Here is an 18,404-nt window from a genome sequence, read left to right on the forward strand (position 1 = left end):
GTAGGTCCAAGCAGGGACCTACTTACTGCTGTAATCCCTAAATAAAAGGCCCCTTCGGAGGTTTGACCATCTCCACAGCTGTCATTGGGGTTTCTTTGCACCTCCCAGCACTTCAGAACATGCCAGACACTGATGATATTCTTTGTCATTTGCAAAATGTTTCATCCATCCATTATCTACCACTTAACCAGGGTCGGGTCGCGGGGGCAGCAGTCTAAGCAGGGATGCCCAGACCTCCCTCTCACCAGCCATCTCCTCTAGCCCTACCGGGGGAATACCAAGGCGCAGAGGTGGCAATTTCAGGTCCAGAAAGTAAAAATCCAGACCATGATTTATTTTCAACCAACCAGATGAGTATTCTGCGATTGTGACTCTTTATGCTCAACTGGTTGGTTGAAAGTAAATCATGGTCTGGATTTTTACTTTCTGGACCTGAAATTGCCACCTCTCTCTCCATTGTGTCCTGGGTCCATCCCAGGATCTCCTCCTGGTTGGACATGCACAAAACACCTTCCCAGCAAGGCGTCCAGGAGACATCCTAGATAACTGCTCAAACCCCCCTAACTGACTCCTTTAGATGTAGAGGAGCACCCGAATATCTGAGCTCCTCACCAAATCTCTAAAGCTAAGCCCAGGCACCCTGTGAAGGACACTCGTTTCCGCTTCTTGTATCCATGATCTCCTTCTTTCGGTCACTACCCAAAGCTTGTGACCATGCATGAGGGTAGGAACATAGATCAACCCCACCCAGATTTGCGAAAACTGCATTTTGTAAACTGATAAAGTTTTATTTTTTTTCAGTTTTACAAACCAGCTGTTATCTACAAACTAGTGGGTGGAACTAGCATTACTCTTATAAAGGGAGTCATGGTCATGTTCCATCACCAGAAACAGTGGAACTGTGGTAAACTTCTTTTATATCTCCATCATTTATGAAAATTTATATGTAGAATGTTTGTTACAAGAAAGGTTGGTGATTCTGAGCGTACTCTCATTTGTGATAAAACAGCTGATTGAATGTGGTTGCTTATCTGTTTTATTCCAGGTCCAACAGAGAACCACCACTGTAAAGTATGAAGCTTGTGGTTTTTCTCACCCTGCTGTGTCTGCTGGTGGTCAATGCTCAAGGTGAATCATAGAGCATGTATCACATAGATAATTATCCGTAAAATCATAGATATGTTAGGAATGTAGTACAGTTATTCACCTGGTGTCCTGCAAGCTATATTTTTATTTATTGAGATTCTTCTTTAATTTCATAGTACTGTTTCATGGTTGTAGGGTTGTAGAGAAGCATAAAAGATCTAAATTTTACTTCTTTATCAGTCAACTGGTCCTTCTCTGCATCACTGCCCCCATCTCTCCTTCCAGACCTCCAAGACCGCCAGTTTCAACCATGTAAGAACAGAAACTACTGGAGTTGGTACAAAGTTGGCAGCTACTGCGTGAAGTTCTTCAACGAGCATCTGGACTTCAATACAGCTCGAGTTTGTGCTTCTTTTATCCTTCTGTAGCCCTGAATGTTTGATACAAAGTCTGATCAGGGATAGACGTGCTCATACGTTCATAAACATCCCAATGAGGCATAAAAAATAAGTAGAAATGATATGGAATAAAGATATGGAAAAAACTGAAGAAGTAATATAAAGGTTAATACAATTCTTTGGGAAAGTGATTAGTTGGGTTCTAGTTTGTCAAAGAACTTCTCAGGATGCTCAGTAATGAGCATACATTCATCTCTGAAATCTTGAGTCCCTTGTTCATACGGTTTCTGACTAATTACTCCTTTCTTCTCTGCAATTTAGACGAGATGCCAGGCGACAAACACACATGGTGAGCTTCTGAGTGTCCACAGCCCAAATTCCAACAATCTGGTGATCCGTTTGTCTCACAATGGATACTATGCTTATTCCTGGCTTGGCGGATTCCTACAGGCAAGTGAGAACAAAGTCCTTGATGAGATTCTCTTCATTTGGGATTGTGAACAAAAGCAGGGAACAGAGACTTTGCATCTTTGTCTTCTCCGTATCACATACTGATTTACACAATAGACTATAGACACTAAAGGTGTCACACCACAATATTATGTACTAGATGGTGAATTTCCATGTTTAATCAGCTGTTATTTCCTTTACTAACCTTCATCACGTTCTTTCTTAGGGGGCAAGTTGGGTTTGGACGGATGGCACTCAGTTCGATTACAGTAACATGGCGCGTGGTCCGGATAGAAGTGGCCGGCAGTGTATTGCTATTAGAGGTACAAAAAAAATCAAAGTAATTTTTTTTTTGCTAAATATGTTCTGTACATTTGTGACCTATGAGACCCTGCAGAACATGTGCGGATGGGGAGGGCTTGTATCTTGGCAAACAGTGACTCCCTTAATCAGCTTTCCATACTAAATCATGCAGGTTTGTAAGCCTTTTTTAAAGCCATTGCTCAAGCCTGTTCTGATCAGTTTGCTCCTGATTTTCAGGAAATGGATACTGGGTCCCAGTGAGCTGTGACAGAGAGCTGCCCTTCTTCTGCGGGTTCCGGGAACAGTAGAGGAACCAGAAGAACAGAAAACAAACTAAGTCTAGGCTTTTGCTTGCTTATCTATACGTGTGTTGACCCGAATTCAGGAATGAAAGACAATATTATTGTAAAAGCAAGGCACAGTGGGAAAGGCATTATAATTCAAATTATGCTCGCATTGCTAAGCTAAATTCAAAGCATATTCAAAAATAAAAAAAAAAATATTTCAATCAAGTGACTGTCAATCATTCATGCCCATGTAATGTATTATGGTTTACACTGTTTCTGCACACACAGGTTTTTACCACTTTTCCATTTATTTTATAAACTGCAGAATTTTTATTTTTGTTAAGCATTGGATATAAATGAAAATATAAATCAAATAAAACAAGTTGCCTTTATAACATGAAAAAGTTTGTAACAATGCATGTCAGACATCTTATGGTTGTGTGATGGTGGCATAATCAAATTCAACACCAAGGGTGACTGCAACTCCATAATTAGAGTATTAACCAGGGGACTGATTGGCTGAAGAGTCCTCACTCCTGGGTTTGAACAGCTGACCTAAAGGTTATCCCAAAAACCTGCATACACACCGGCCCCTTTGTCTTTTGACCACCTCTGTTCTATGCTGTCCTCTATCTTTAAATGCACTAGTTAACTATTTCATACCTTAAAGCAGAGCAGAATTTAGAGTCCCTCGTAGAAAGAATGGCTCAAATGTTCTCTGCTGTTATTACTGCTAGAGGAGGTTACTTGATGTCATGTGTGAAGGCGTCCTGTGATAGACTAGCACCCTGTGCAGAGTGTGTCCCAGCCTAGTGACCTACACTGCCTGAGGGGATTTCAGGACCCCTGTCACTATGACCAGAATGGGCAGTTAGAAAATGGGTGGATGGATGGATGGATGGATGGATGGATGGATGGATGGATGGATTTACAAGTGGCAAAAGGGAGCCTTATTGTAAAGTGGTACCGGCCCATCAGTCTAGGATGTCCACAAGAGTCCAAGATCCAACAGAAGAAAAAAATGGGAAACAACATTAATACAATACAAAGGCTGACAGTAGTCACAAGTGCTCCATAAAATGGTTTAGATGACCAAGCACAACCTGAGCAATCCAGCCAGCACAAATACCTGTGCTAATGCGCCGCTAATAATGCAGAGGTGTACTTAAGGTGTCAAGCCAGGAGTGTAAGTTTCCAGAAGACTGCTTCTGGCTGCTCACTGGCGCCCTCTGATGGCCCCAGCTGCATCTCTCCAAAATACAAAAAAATCAGTCGAAAATTGTTTAAATGTCATAATTTAGTTTTTAAACATTTTATTAACAGTAATATGTTGACTATAATACAGCTTGGGTTTGTGCTTCTTTTACCATTCTTTGGCACTGAATATTTTAGACAAAGTCTGACCAGACATAACCTCACAAAAATTCCAATGAAACATAAAAAATGTATAGAAAATAATATAAAATAAAATACTACCTGCAGGTCCTCATTCTTAACATTTTCAAGCTGTTATTCATTTTTTAACAAATAAACAAATCTCCTCCCATCCATTCATCCTACAATCAATGAAAAAATGTACAGAAAAGCTATTTTTAATAACACCTCTGGAATAAGCAACAAGCTGATATGTGTTTTTTATACAATAATCCATTGGGCCCTTATGAACTTCCATTGCTACAGGACCATTTTAAAATTACAGGAGAGCTTTGCGAAGAGGCCAGAGAGGCTTGAGCACACACAGGGAGGTAGGCCTAGGACTTTAAAAAAGATCACCCATGGGGAGGTAGGCCTGGGGCTTTAAAAAAGATCACCCATGGGGAGGTAGGCCTGGGGCTTTAAAAAAGAGCAGTCACAGGTAGGTAGGCCGTTTCCGTGGAGTAACTGGTGAGCACTCAGTCGGGTGTGATCTGCTTGAAGTTTGGAAAGTTGATGTTGTCCATAGACTTTTTGAATAGTATAACATATTAAGTTGAAGCGACCAGGTATCATGCCCCGATCGTTCTGATCCTCCTGTGTGCCACGCCCCCTCATATACCTCATGTGGAGTCCTCTTGGTATCAGCTGTTCCTAGTTGTGTTTAATCAGTTTGTGGTATTCAAGTACGTCTCTTTAAATGTTTCTCCAGTCTGGCCATTGACATCAGTTCTGTGTGTTGCTCCGTGGTCCCCGAGTGTGCCTGTCCCAAATTAACCCTGCGTTTCCCCGGATCCCTGGACTCCTGTGCCTACTTCCCCGCTCTCTCACAGCGTGTGCTGTCACACCAGGCTAGATCTCAGTGCAATAGTTTGCATTAAATTACGGTAGGAGATAGTTTATTTAAATATTTCATTAACAAATGAATAACAGTTTGAAAATGTGAAAAATGAGCAGGGGCAGATGGGGGGGAGTATATGTAACGGGAGAAGAAGGATTTTGAAGTATCAGTTCTTTCATTTCAGACTTGAGAAATGAGATTTGTTTATGTATAGTTGGTAAAGACTTTAATCCCAAGTGGCATACATCACTGAGGAAGCAGGATCAGAGGGCACCTGAAGCAATAGGACTTATAAGCTTGAAGGGACCAAAGCTGAAGTCAGTCAGCTGACTGGGGGGTTTGAACCCATAACCTTCCAATTACAGATAAAGCATCTAAACGTGCTAAACCACAAACACTTCGACTCTGTAAGTGTTTGGTCATGCTGACTATGATGAGAAGGTACAGCTTGCTGAGTGCAAAGCAGATAGAGAATGCAGATCTTTTTCAGTTAACCTCTATCACCGTTACAACTCTCCATATGGGATACTCCATAACTTAGGGGTCACAGTATGGGGTCAGCTAATGTGTGGTGCCCCAGGAGCTGGGAGTTAAGGCCCTTGCTCAAGAACCCATGGATATGTAACTGTACTGTCTAGATCAGGGCTTGAACCAGCAGCCTTCCGAAGACAGTCACTGAGGCACTCATAGCCCCAATGGCTACAGGTACAAGCCTGTAGGATAGCAGTCTTTCAAGGATAAACTCCTAAAGGACCCAGCATGTCTGCTGGTGGTCAATGCTCAAGGTGAAACACAGAGCATGTATCACATAGAAAATTATCCGTAAAATCATAGATATGCTAGGAATATTGTGCAGTGGCATGCACGTGGTGTCCTGCAAAATCTAAGTTTCTTTCCAATGACATTCTTCCAGTTTCCATTTATTTTTCAGTACATTTTTCTGTCGCATAATTTTGATGCTGCATAAACGTTGAAAATGTCAGCCCTTAATGTGCAGTTAGTCCTTCTCCGTATCACCGTCCCCGTATTTCCTTCCAGAGGTGCAAGACCACCCACCAGGCTCCAGAACAATGTCGTCGCAAAAATTACACAGACTTGTACAAAATTGGCAACTACTGTGTGAAATTCTTCAACAAGCATCTGGATTTCAATACAGCTCAGGTTAGTGCTTGTTTTGTCCTTCTGTAGAACAGTGTGGCGACATCTGATTATGAACAGGCATTTCATAAAATCCCAGTGAAACATAAATACAAATTTTAATAAAAAAATTTAAGTTCATTGGGGAAAGGGATTAATTGTTTAGTACAATTTTTTTATCAATAATTTTGAATATTCAGGTCTATTTAAAATTATTATCAATATATATTTACTTTATTTAAGCCAGGTCTATAATATTTAATTACTCAAATTGTGCCAGGGTTATTACATTCACATGCAATTTAGACCAAATAAACTAGTGAGGTGCAAATATTTTTGCTATGTTAATTTGTCTATATAATAAAATGTTTAAACCTGATACATGCACCCTTTGCTATATTTTAAATATATAGGTCCTATTTATTTGAACATACATCCATTTTCCAAACACCACACCCAGGTTTAGTCCTAGACTCTGTACCTTATAAGCTCTGACTAATTAGTCCTTTCTTCTCTGCAATTTAGACCACATGTCAGAAGTCCTTTAAGTATGGGGAGCTGGCGAGTGTCTACAGCGAAGCTGCCGACAACGTGCCGACCAGTTTGATCGCGAGCCGGCACATCGGTTACGCCTGGCTGGTGGATTCCTACAGGTAAGTGAGAATATTGTGAGACTCTCTTGAGCTGGGGTGAGTTACAGGTGCAGATGATACAGGAGCTGGAGGAGGGAACTGGGGCTTTATGTAAGGATGACAATATCTGGGCTAGAAGGACAAAATGGCTGATTAATGGGTCAGGAGCACGAAAAGAACAAAAGCGTTTGATACCACATAAAGCAACCTGCATGTGGACAGGACCTGTCACCTTGTCACCTGACCTTTTCCCACATCACATGATCCAGGCCTTTGCCCCTTGTCTTATACCGATTAAATAACTAAATGTATTGAAATTTTAGCAATCACCACCAAAAGCACTAAATTCTTCCTTATGTCATAATGTTATAAATTTAGCAGTAATATTTAATGGCCAATTTCAATAAAATGTTTCTTTAAATAACCTCCACTTCACTCTTTCCCAGGGATCAAACTGGATTTGGACGGATGGGACAGTATTTGATTACCAAAGGTTTGTGTGTGGTCCAAAGAGAAATAACCCACAATGCAGTGCTTTGAAAGGTGAGAAAAAAACTAAAGCTTACTTCTTAATTATGTGGCAGTGAGTGGCTCAGTGGGCTTAGTGTCTGTGATGGGAAGATTGTTGGTTCAAGCCCAGAAAAGGAACTTTCTAGTTGTTTTAGCAAAATATGTTCTGTATCTGGGCATTTTTGAACTATGAGGACCTGCACGAATGTGTTCATATAGTCCTAGTAATGAGTAAAGTGAGTCTTCAACAGGCAGTAAATCATGCTGGAATTCTTAGCATTTTAAAAAACCTTCACACACCCCCCTGTTCTCATCTGTTTATTTCTGTTTTAGAAAGTGGATCCTGGGTCCCAATGAGCTGCAGCAAAGCACTGCCATTCTACTGCGCATTTCCGGAAAACTACAGGAACAAGAAATGTCAAGAGCAAAATCGAGGAAGGAAATTTGACTTTAGAAAAAGGCTGAGCTTTGGCTTGCTTTTCATGAAGTTCTGGAGAGCTGCAGATAGAGGAATGAAAAAGAAGAATAGTGGGAAAATATTTCAAATATGTATGCATTGCTAAGCTAACTAATAAAGTAAAGTAATAAACAGCTGCATTTGAAACGACCACGTGACAGATTTTTTTCACCATATATACCCATATAATGCATTGTACAGATTCCCATTGTTCGCTGCACATTTCACATTGGGTTAAATTCGGAAGGAACTCATAGACAGTAAAAGGTAATAATTAACAAGTTGGTTTTTTTAACTTTTATTTAAAATGTATATATTTCTATATTGGGGCGGCATGGTGGCGCAGTGGTTAGCACTGTTGCCTCACACCTCTGGTACCTGGGTTCGAATCTCCGCCTGGGTCACATGTGTGTGGAGTTTGCATGTTCTCCCCATGTCGTCGTGGGGTTTCCTCCGGGTACTCCGGTTTCCCCCCACAGTCCAAAAACATGCTGAGGCTAATTGGAGTTGCAAAATTGCCCATAGGTGTGTATGTGTGAGTGAATGGTGTGTGAGTGTGCCCTGCGATGGGCTGGCCCCCCATCCTGGGTTGTTCCCAGCCTCGTGCCCATTGCTTCCGGGATAGGCTCCGGACCCCCCGCGACCCAATAGGATAAGCGGTTTGGAAAATGGATGGATGGATATTTCTATATTTGTATAAAAACCGTAAATAAACATTTTATTTCTAACAATAGAGTAGATATATTGGTGAATCTTTTACATTCGTTTCTGCTATAACATAATTACACTATATGCTTAGCGCCCGCTCCGATTGACATATGAACTTGAAAATGAAAAAGCAAAGTAGGAAAATGAAAAGTGAAATTGGAAAATGAAAAGACACACCTCACACCTCTGGGACCCGGGTTCGCGTCTCCGCCTGCGTCACTTGTGTGTGGAGTTTGCATGTTCTCCTCATGTTGTCGTGGGGTTTCCTCCGGGTACTCCGGTTTCTCCCCAGTCCGAAAACATGCTGAGGCTAATTGGACTTGCTAAATTGCCCGTAGGTGTGCATGTGTCAGTGAATGGTGTGTGAGTGTGCCCTGTGATGGGCTGGTCACCCGTCCTGGGTTGTTCCCTGCCTCGTGCCCATTGCTTCCGGGATAGGCTCCGGACCCCCCGCGACCCAGTAGGATAAGCGGTTTGGAAAATGGATGGATGGACATCTGACATATACATGAGTGGAAAAATAAAATGCAAATGGTGCTATTTCATTTCATTAGAAACTAAATGGCAAAGTGAAGACTGTATTGTCTTTGCATGATTTTCATTTTATTTTTGCTTTTACTGAGATACTGTTCTTCCGTATTATACACATTGATGATTTACTTGTATTTAATTTTTATGAGTGGTTTTACACGGACAAGAGAAGCACGCTAACGCCTGCATTGTGCTACGGATGCGGCAGTGATTCATTCCTTTTACTAGAGTCCGCTACGCATTGTCCGCTGATCAGTGGCGCGGTGCATTCTGGGACATCGATCCGGAGCCGCTGTCTCACGAGTGCTGCAAAATGATGGTGAGTAGCTGTGCGGTGTATTATCGTATAGAAATCATCGCCATCGGAGTATTTATGTTAAATGCCGAGTGCCTAACGTGTTCACCTTAAGATAAGGAATGTGTCTTTTCTAAATTAATGTTATTATTTGTTCATGTTCATTTTGGTTGTATTTTTTTCGTAATGAATGTGTGCTGCTGGGTGGCTGTATCCTTTAAGAGAGGTTTCTTCAGCAGTATGTTGTGATTTTACTGTCGTAATACAGTGTTGTCTTAGTTTGCATATATGGAATTATTTGAGGACGAAAACATACTGATTTTTTTTCTAAAGAAAAAGATGCGCTATTGTAGTCAAAAGTGGCTAGCTAGTTAGCCGGCATTTTCTACGTCATCACCCTGCGACAGTGGTGTGATTGCCTTTATAGGTGAAATATTGGATTTATTCTGTGGAAATGGTATTGAAATGACCTAGCAAGTAACATTTAAATTTATGTTCGTTGATCTTCTGAGCAATTATGAATTAATTATATTACATTATTATATTTATTGGACTAGTTAACGCACCAACATTAACATAGATAGGAATAAATATACAGCATTTTTGGTTTGAAATGTTTAGTTCGGGTTTTCCAAAACCAAATCAACGCTGTAAATGTTGGTATTAAGGTGTAAATGGCGATAAATTGTATCAGATATGGATGTGTTTATAGGATTGTATACAAAAACACCATTGTGAGAGTGTTTCTGTGCTGGTGATATATTAATCAAGCGCACTAGTGTTGTCTGAACACTTAACACCTCAGAAGTCCATTATGCAGAGTCTCCTTTGTCCCTGCAGCCCACTCCAGTCATCCTGCTGAAAGAGGGGACAGACACCTCCCAGGGTGTCCCTCAGCTTGTCAGCAACATCAACGCCTGCCAGGTTATCGCCGAGGCAGTGCGCACCACCTTGGGCCCCCGTGGTATGGACAAGCTCATGGTGGACAACAGAGGTGAGAGCAGAGCTGTTGGGCCGTGAGGGGGCGTGGCTTGGATTCCCAACATACACAAAGTTCCGTTCCGGTGGCAAAGCAAACCTGCAGGGTTTATTTAAATGAACTAGAATCCACAAATTGACTTAGCTAAACCAACTGGGTTTGACATGGATGGGGTTTGACCCCTCAGTCTCACCCCAGTACAGAATGTAGTTAATTGTCAAATACTGTTCAGTGTTTCCTCTACCATTATATTAGGGGGGTTCCCCTCCCTCCAGCAGCACCTCCAGCCCCCCTTTGAAGGTCGTTAATTTTATTTAATTTTGTTTTCTATATAGCGCCAGATCACAACAGAAGTCATTCAAGGTTACCTTTCCTATAGATCAAGTCTATACATTGTCCTTTTATTAAACAAACTAAATAGCCATGTGTTATTTATCTTATTTACACAACAGCTTGTCATTTTTGTCTCTACACTGTTGCGCGTTTACAGTTCTCTGCTCTCTGTATCGCGCATGGCGGAGTTTGATAACATTCTGCTGTTGGGGTTTAAGCCATGTGATAGAAGGTGTAACAGCCCCAGAAATGAGAAGGAGAGTTTTCAGCAGAGAATATTGTCACTTGATTCAGTTGGATACTTTTTGCTTTAGTTAAATCTGTATGATCTGTCAGTGAAACCAGACATAAGATGTATTTTTTTTCTTTTTCAATAGGAAAGGCGACCATATCCAATGACGGAGCCACTATCCTGAAGCTCCTTGATGTGATCCACCCAGCAGCCAAAACCCTGGTGGACATAGCCAAGTCTCAGGATGCCGAGGTCGGTGCTGAGCCAGCCGTGCGTGAGGCGAGTGTCGTGTGAGCCGCTCTCTCTGACCACCTCTGGCATGCCATTCACCCCGCAGGTGGGCGACGGCACCACCTCAGTCACTCTGCTGGCAGCCGAGTTCCTGAAGCAGCTGAAGCCGTACGTGGAGGAGAACGTGCATCCCCAGACCATCATCCGCGCCTTCCGCACGGCCACCCACCTGGTAGGCGACTCGGAACAGCATCCCGGAGGGGGCCTTCGTTGGAATTAGCCAGCCACTTGCAGTTTACCGCAATGCAGCAGAGGGCGCTGCAAAAGCCGATAACAGCTTTGCAAAAAGCACGGTGGCATGACAGAACTCGGCTTTCTGCACGGGTCTTGTAGACTTCATTTGCTTGTCTGCCCATCTCAGCAGTCTGCTCATAGCTTTGACGTTTAGGTATCGGATGGGGGAGGTTTTTAACAGTCGCATTTGTGGGCTCTCCTTCAGTCTGACTATTACAAATACTACACCATCAGATTTATGTTGGACATCTCTGCTTTTCTGAGAATGAATTGTAATTCGTGTCTGAGGTGTGGAAGTCTGGGGAACAGTCTTGTGTGACTGCAGCTTTGTCTGTGATGCCTAATAAATGGCATTTCGGCATTGTGTAATTTCTCTGTTCTTATTTTCTATTCATAGGCAGTGAAGAGGATCAAAGAAATAGCAATTACAGTGAAAAAGGACGACAGGGAGTAAGTATTCTATTAGAGAGATGACACACTGTAAGGTCTCTGTATTTTGATTCTGATTGGCTACATGTGGCAAAGCATGTAAAGTTTGAATGGGATCTAATTCATCCCAACAGTTTTTCCACAAGAATAAACTTTTTTTGTCTTCAGGTCAGTAGTCTTGCGGGATGGGCTGCTATTAGTCTGGCGTTGAATTTATAGGTCCAGGTTCAGGTCCAGAAAGTAAAAATCCAGGCCAAGATTTTGTTTCAGTCAACTATCTGGGTACACTGTCACTGTGACTCTTTATGTTCAGCCTTTTGGTTGAAACAAAATCTTGGCCTGGATTTTTACTTTCTGGACCTGAACTACCCACCGCCGAGAGAGTAGTAAGGCGTGCTTCCTCAGCATCTGGGGGGACCTTGTTTTAGCTGTTTAAAGTTATAGGCTGTAATCTCAGAGTGAACGTTAGCAGATCTGGGAACACGGCGAGCTTGGCGGTGCTGCACCTGCACTGCCATCACTGACCTTTGAACCCACCTGTAAGGGAGCAGAGGAGCCTCCTGGAGAAGTGTGCCGCCACAGCTCTGAACTCCAAGCTCATCGCCGGCCAGAAGGACTTCTTCTCCAGGATGGTGGTGGATGCTGTCATGATGCTGGACGAGCTGCTGCCCCTCAAGATGATCGGGGTGAAGAAGGTGCAAGGGGGCGCTCTAGAGGTGAGAAGGCAGCTCAGGTCTGGTCCTCAGTTTTACTTGTGTACCAGTCAGCATTATTGGGGTTAATAATCATGTGATCAGGCCATCAACTAGTGGATTATTTGCACCACAGCACTGGGTTAAAAGAAAAGTGCAAATGCAAGAGGTATTTTTAAGTCATAGTTGTAAAAATTTTACACAGTTTAGAGAACCTAAAATTACAAAGTGGCATAGAAACAAAGATCAAAGCTTAATCAAGGTTGAATTTAACGTTTATTGCGAGAAAAACGTTAAACAACTAACCCTGCATTAGGGCAGGGCATCGTTCGCAATTTTCCCATACCAGTACCAGAATGATTAGTTGATTTTGATACCGGTTCCTGAACAATACTTTTTTTCGATACAATATGTTTTTAAATCAATTTCAACAACAAGAGTATGTTAAACATTACAGCACAAAACTTTAATTTGAACAGGTCATTTGGTTAGTTATTGCTGAGTACTGGGTTCGTTATCGCAATCATAACGGAAAGCAGCTTATTATTTTACTTGTATGACACGTGACATGTTTATATTTCATTAGTAAACCAGGCTGGCAGATCGATCTTTCATTTTCCCACAGAATAAAAATGATGTAACTTTATTCTGGTAATAACCACTGGTACGTTTTACCGCCACCTTGGGCAATATATGGAGACACAAGCGAAAAGATATTCAGTCTTATTGAGGTACAAAAATAATTCAGTTCTCACTTTTTCCGCATTTCGCATAACCTCTGTTAGCGCCGGTGCTTGTGGGCAAGCAGTCAGCAGGTGTATCGCTGTGAACGCCTCCACAGTAGTGCCTCAGAGGAGCTGAATCAGACCGAGTTCCGATGGTCCCTCTCACACACACACACACATGGTTGCAAAATGCGACTGAATGGTTGCAGCCTGGAGCTCTGTGGAGCCACACTTTCAATTTCTTAGGCATTTTTTACACCATGCGACAAACAAAAGCAACACGCACATACAAACGAACCAGTTCGCAAGTTCATCTCTGGGCGTATGCTTTTCCACCGGCCCCTATGGCGTGTTCTTGTTGCGTTACGTTAGACAGCCTGTCACCAGCGACTTTAGATCTTTACATAAGTACACCAGTGTTAACAGTACAAAGCTCGGTTTTTTAGTTCATGCTGCCTTGGAACTTCAATACCCAAATTTGTTTTGAAATTATTTGTTATTAAACCTGCATACAGTTTGAAATAGTTGTAAACCAAAGGCAGTGTTTGTCAAAGCATTGGAATTTCAAAACCTGGATCTGTACTGTGTACTGAGTCCAGTTCAGCATAATCGGGCCCACCTTTTCGGCATGGTTTAAAGACTTCTGTGCTCAAGCCTGGGATGGAGCCATCACACTCACATCAAACTACCTGGACGTTGGGGATCAGACATGCTTGGGCATGGTACAGGTTGCCTGGTGTAATTACACCCTAACGCTGTTTCTGCCTCGCTCCAGCCGTACGCACACCTGGCCGACGTCATCTCAAATTAGCATGTTGGTTGTGTTTCCAGCAATGAATGCAACTTCAAATATAACAGAGCCGACAGTCTTGGATGTATCAGCTACTCTGCTGCTGGTGTCATCTGTTGGGAAACCAAAATATTCCAAGACTGACAATTATGGTTATAGCCAGCAAATATGACTAACTAGCATTAGCCGTGACCAACTCACAGCCACAGTTAGCATCATATTTTCTGTGTAAACTTGTACTTGTGAGTGTAGGTTCTGTCTGTGTCAATGATTGCATGCATTCATTTCATTGTGCAAACTGAACCTAAAAAATGTATATGTATGTGACCGATTTTATACACTAAATTACAAATATGCAACTAATCGATAACATCAGCAATAAGTGAAATCATTTATTGTCAACATTATTAATCAGTTGTTGCAGCCATAACCATGATCAGCGTGTTTTACTTAACAGTCAGGTCATATAGCTTCTGGATGTGAAAGGCTATGTCTGTGTGTACAGATGGTTGGGGTGAGAAATCACATTTTAATATGCTACTGAGATAAACCAATTCATTTGTGTTCCTGTACGGGACATTTTATGCACATCTCTCTCGTGCTGTGCGTGCCACTCTGTTAAGCCCCGTTGTTCCTTACAGAGGACATTTAGGCTGTAAGATGACCTCACGTGTGGAGACGTGCTTTTTACTGTGCCAGCAATTAGCTCCCTGGATCTCAGTATGAAATCGCAGTGTTTTTTCTAATATGTTGGCGTTATATGAAACATATGTTATGCTTTCGCATATTCATATATACATGTATACAGGAACCGTAGTCGCCCTTTTCCCGCCTGTGCGCCTGCCCCACTCACTCGGCCACTTTCCTTCCCAATCAGGACTCGCAGCTGGTCGCGGGCGTCGCCTTCAAGAAGACATTCTCCTACGCCGGCTTCGAGATGCAGCCCAAGAGGTACGAGAACCCGAAGATCGCCCTGCTGAATGTGGAGCTGGAGCTGAAGGCGGAGAAGGACAACGCCGAAGTGAGGGTCAAGTGTGTGGAGGTGCGTTTTTGAACAAAGTTATTCTGATGTGCTGTTTTGACCTTTCATTTGTTATTTAAATACACTGGCATTCATATCAGGATCTTTCATGTTAGTGGAAAAATTTGGAAAACCATTTTTTTCCCCCTGCAAAATTAGTTTGTATTCTTGGTGATTATTTTGTGTAATATTAGCTTCAGACTTTTTCTGTTCGCCATTCAGTCTTGCCCCGTTCTCTCATAACCCTTCCGTCTCCAGGACTACCAAGCCATTGTGGATGCAGAGTGGAACATCCTGTACGACAAACTGGAGAAGATCTACAAATCTGGGGCCAAGGTGGTGCTGTCCAAGCTGCCCATCGGCGATGTGGCCACACAGTACTTTGCCGACAGGGACCTCTTCTGTGCTGGAAGAGTACCGGAGGAGGACCTCAAGAGAACCATGATGGTAAGAACATAGAGCAAGCAGATGTCATGTGACATAGATCTTCCTGTTTACATGCTTGCAGGTAGGTCTGGGTCAGTATTTGCACTGAAACATGTCAATTTTATGGTGATCGTGCACCGTGTCTAATCACACTCTGCCCGATAACTTTGTCATGCTAACAAAACATTGGGAACGTGCTAAAGGGAGGCTAACTGACAAAGAACGCAGCCCGCTGTCTCATACTGCCCAGAGGCACTGAAGCGTCGACTTTATCACACAGAGAAACGGGCATCCAGGGGCCTGGGGGTCGTGTCAGACGGGGGTGAGGGGTGGGATCTGGGGGTGACTGTGGAGCAGGCACACAGGCCCCACCTCCATCCTGGATGCCCACTAACCTTTTCTCGATTAGCGGCGAGGCGGATGAACTGCCGGTGTTTGCACAATATGGCGGTTTAGTTTCGGGAAGCATCACTGCTGTGATTGACGCTTGGCGAATGGACAGAAAGGTCCGCATTGAGAGTAAGGGGCAGGGGTCTGCATGTGCATCAGTGACCTGTGTTACTCAGTACACTGTTAGACAGAATATGCAGCAATAGAGCGGGGATTGAAAGGGTTTTTTTTTTTTTAATGAAATTGTCTGGCCGTAATGATTTGGGCTTCGTCAAAGTCACTCAAATCTTTATCTCTGCCCATTTCTTCCGCATTCAAAGTCGGCTACGAGTATTAAACGTTAGCTTTCCGTGTAATATATCCCAGGCTTGACACGTGCCATTGTTACGAGATAATCGACAAGCTAGCTTTTGTTGTGATTAGCACATCTCCTAAGATCAAGCACGTGAGCACGATACATGCAGTTAAGATCCTCTAATGCGTAGCTTCCCAAGCTCCATCTATCGGAACCTTCTTGGTAGAATTCAGGGTCTCAGTAGATTTATCACAATCAGCTGCAGTGGAATTTGTTCATGTTTGTGAATTTTGATTGACAGCCTCTGTAAATCATCTTGCAGCCTCTGCTTTGGGAACCGCTGCCCTAGTGTATCAAAACTGGCATTTTATGGGAAGTGCTGCCTGGTGCTGCCCTTCTTCTGTGCAATAGCCACTTTTTTTTATATTTTGGTTATTTGATATGGCATTAACATGCTGTGCAAATGTCTCTCTTTGAATCTGTGTACCGTCTACTATGCATGCAATGTGTCCTCCAGGCCTGCGGAGGCTCCATCCAGACCAGCGTCGGCTCCATGAGTAATGACGTACTGGGGCAGTGTGGTCTCTTTGAGGAAGTACAGATTGGAGGGGAGAGGTAATTTCTTTCTGTACCTTTGGACTCCATCCAATGAAAGGCTTCGCTTTGTGCTGTTTAGCTATGAAAACTAACCTGACTACCTCTGCATACTGATCGGGTCCCATAGACTGATTAGGCATTAAAGGCTGATCCTGTGAGCTCCCGATGTTACAGTTGCTGCAACTAATGATTCGACAGCCACGGTGATCGTTTTGCATGTGGTCATTGACTCAGATGATTAATCGTCCCATGTGCCCCCCCCCCCCCCCGGCAGGTACAACTTCTTCAAGGGCTGCCCTAAGGCCAAGACGTGCACCATCATCCTGCGAGGCGGTGCCGAGCAGTTCATGGAGGAGACGGACCGCTCCCTGCATGACGCCATCATGATTGTGCGCCGGGCCATCAAGGTCAGTGGGTGGCTTCTTCCTGTATGACTCTAGTGGCATTTTCATGCATTTGTAGTTAGTTTAATAATTACCGATTCTGATTGGTCAGAGGCTTCACACCTGGCTCACAGGTAAAGGAAGGATCTTGGAGTATCTGCTTGGATCTTGAGTATACCAATTTGAATAGCCCTGGTATAAATGTAACTATTAAACCAGTTATATAAACTGTTGGAAAATAAGGACTGAAGGGTCAATCCCTCATGGCAGTGAGGTGCCAGTGCAGTTTGCAGTTTGTCTAGTTGTGTTTTTGTGGGCGTGTGACAATCTCCTCTGCTCCTAGAATGACTCCATAGTGGCGGGAGGCGGGGCCATCGAGATGGAGCTGTCTCGTTACCTGAGGGACTATTCCCGCACCATCCCGGGCAAGCAGCAGCTGCTGATCAGCTCCTACGCCAAGGCACTGGAGGTCATCCCCCGGCAGCTGTGTGACAACGCTGGCTTTGACGCAACCAACATCCTTAACAAGCTGAGAGCCAAGCATGCCCAGGTGTGTCTCCCACACACACTGCAGAACAGAACAACATCCTTAACAAGCCGTAGGCAAATAACTCGCACAAATATGCAAACACAAACATGGCCACTGTCATACTTACATTGAGCTTGTAGTCGTTTAATATAGTCACCTATGAAACCTATTTCCTGTAACTAGTGTGATTCGATCTAGAAGAGTGTTAGAATGCATTTATACATTTTAAATCCCTTTATTTGGTGTATAGGGTCATACAGTTTGTTGTCAGTGGGACAGGTTCTCTTGCAATGCCAATGGCTTTACGCGTCACTTTCTCCCCCTGCAGGGCGGCATGTGGTACGGCGTGGATGTGAACAACGAGGACATCGCCGACAACTTCCATGCATGCGTGTGGGAGCCAGCGGCAGTGCGCATCAACGCCCTGACCGCCGCCTCAGAGGCCACCTGTCTCATCCTGTCCGTAGATCAGACCATCAAGAACCCCCGCTCCACCGTGGACGGTCCTCCCGCGGGCCGGGGCCGCGGCCGCGGCAGACCACACGCCCACTGACCACAGCGACATTCCAGGAACCAACAGACGCACACCCAGTGCTGAGTAGAGACCTAACTAGCTAACAATAAACTAGCTGTTTATTCTTTCCTGGTTACAGTGCTGGGTGTTAAACAGCTCTGCTGTGTGGGTTGAGGCGTTATGATAATTAGGCCTGAAGTGAGCTATGAGTCATACTGCCCTCTTTACTGAAATAGCACTGATTTCCAGTAGGCAGGACAGCTTGCCAAACTGTGCCCGTTACCATACAAGTCACTCTGTGGAACTATTTATTGGGCTATTAAACATATTTGTTAAACATGTCTGGTGTCTGTTCAGTGGGATTTGAATTTGGTCTCAGAAGGAGACCCTTTTCAGAAGTAAAATCTTAATACCTTTGGACATTTGAGTGCTTCATGCATCATTAGTATGTAGTATAATACCATTAGAATGTAATATCTCCACCTACTCAATCAGG

The 18,404-nt window shown here is 43.4% G+C and overlaps 2 protein-coding genes and 1 long non-coding RNA gene across 3 annotated transcripts; 2 read left to right on the top strand and 1 right to left on the bottom strand.

Moving 5' to 3' along the window:
• The first annotated feature begins 892 nt into the window (after positions 1–892).
• Positions 893–2,740, top strand: LOC125705030 (ladderlectin-like). Its single transcript, XM_048971354.1, has 6 exons — positions 893–904; positions 1,046–1,128; positions 1,372–1,487; positions 1,806–1,934; positions 2,161–2,257; positions 2,475–2,740. The coding sequence occupies exons 2-6, from the start codon at positions 1,074–1,076 to the stop codon at positions 2,543–2,545; spliced, it is 468 nt and encodes a 155-aa protein (XP_048827311.1). The 5' UTR covers positions 893–904; positions 1,046–1,073; the 3' UTR covers positions 2,546–2,740.
• A 4,624-nt stretch (positions 2,741–7,364) lies between these two features.
• LOC125705038 (uncharacterized) lies at positions 7,365–8,648 on the bottom strand. Its single transcript, XR_007381331.1, has 2 exons — positions 8,400–8,648; positions 7,365–7,555 (listed from the first exon to the last, which is right to left on the bottom strand). It is a non-coding gene; the product is annotated as an uncharacterized LOC125705038 (long non-coding RNA).
• Positions 8,649–8,967: 319 nt separating this feature from the next.
• Positions 8,968–18,249, top strand: cct7 (chaperonin containing TCP1, subunit 7 (eta)). The gene is made up of 12 exons (XM_048971285.1): positions 8,968–9,072; positions 9,889–10,042; positions 10,738–10,844; positions 10,930–11,055; positions 11,515–11,567; positions 12,091–12,262; positions 14,631–14,795; positions 15,033–15,221; positions 16,403–16,500; positions 16,757–16,889; positions 17,209–17,415; positions 17,723–18,249. The coding sequence occupies exons 1-12, from the start codon at positions 9,067–9,069 to the stop codon at positions 17,945–17,947; spliced, it is 1,635 nt and encodes a 544-aa protein (XP_048827242.1). The 5' UTR covers positions 8,968–9,066; the 3' UTR covers positions 17,948–18,249.
• Positions 18,250–18,404: the final 155 nt, after the last annotated feature.

The sequence above is a fragment of the Brienomyrus brachyistius genome, chromosome 12 (assembly GCF_023856365.1).
Source record: "Brienomyrus brachyistius isolate T26 chromosome 12, BBRACH_0.4, whole genome shotgun sequence".
In the NCBI taxonomy this organism is placed as follows: Eukaryota; Metazoa; Chordata; class Actinopteri; order Osteoglossiformes; family Mormyridae; genus Brienomyrus; species Brienomyrus brachyistius.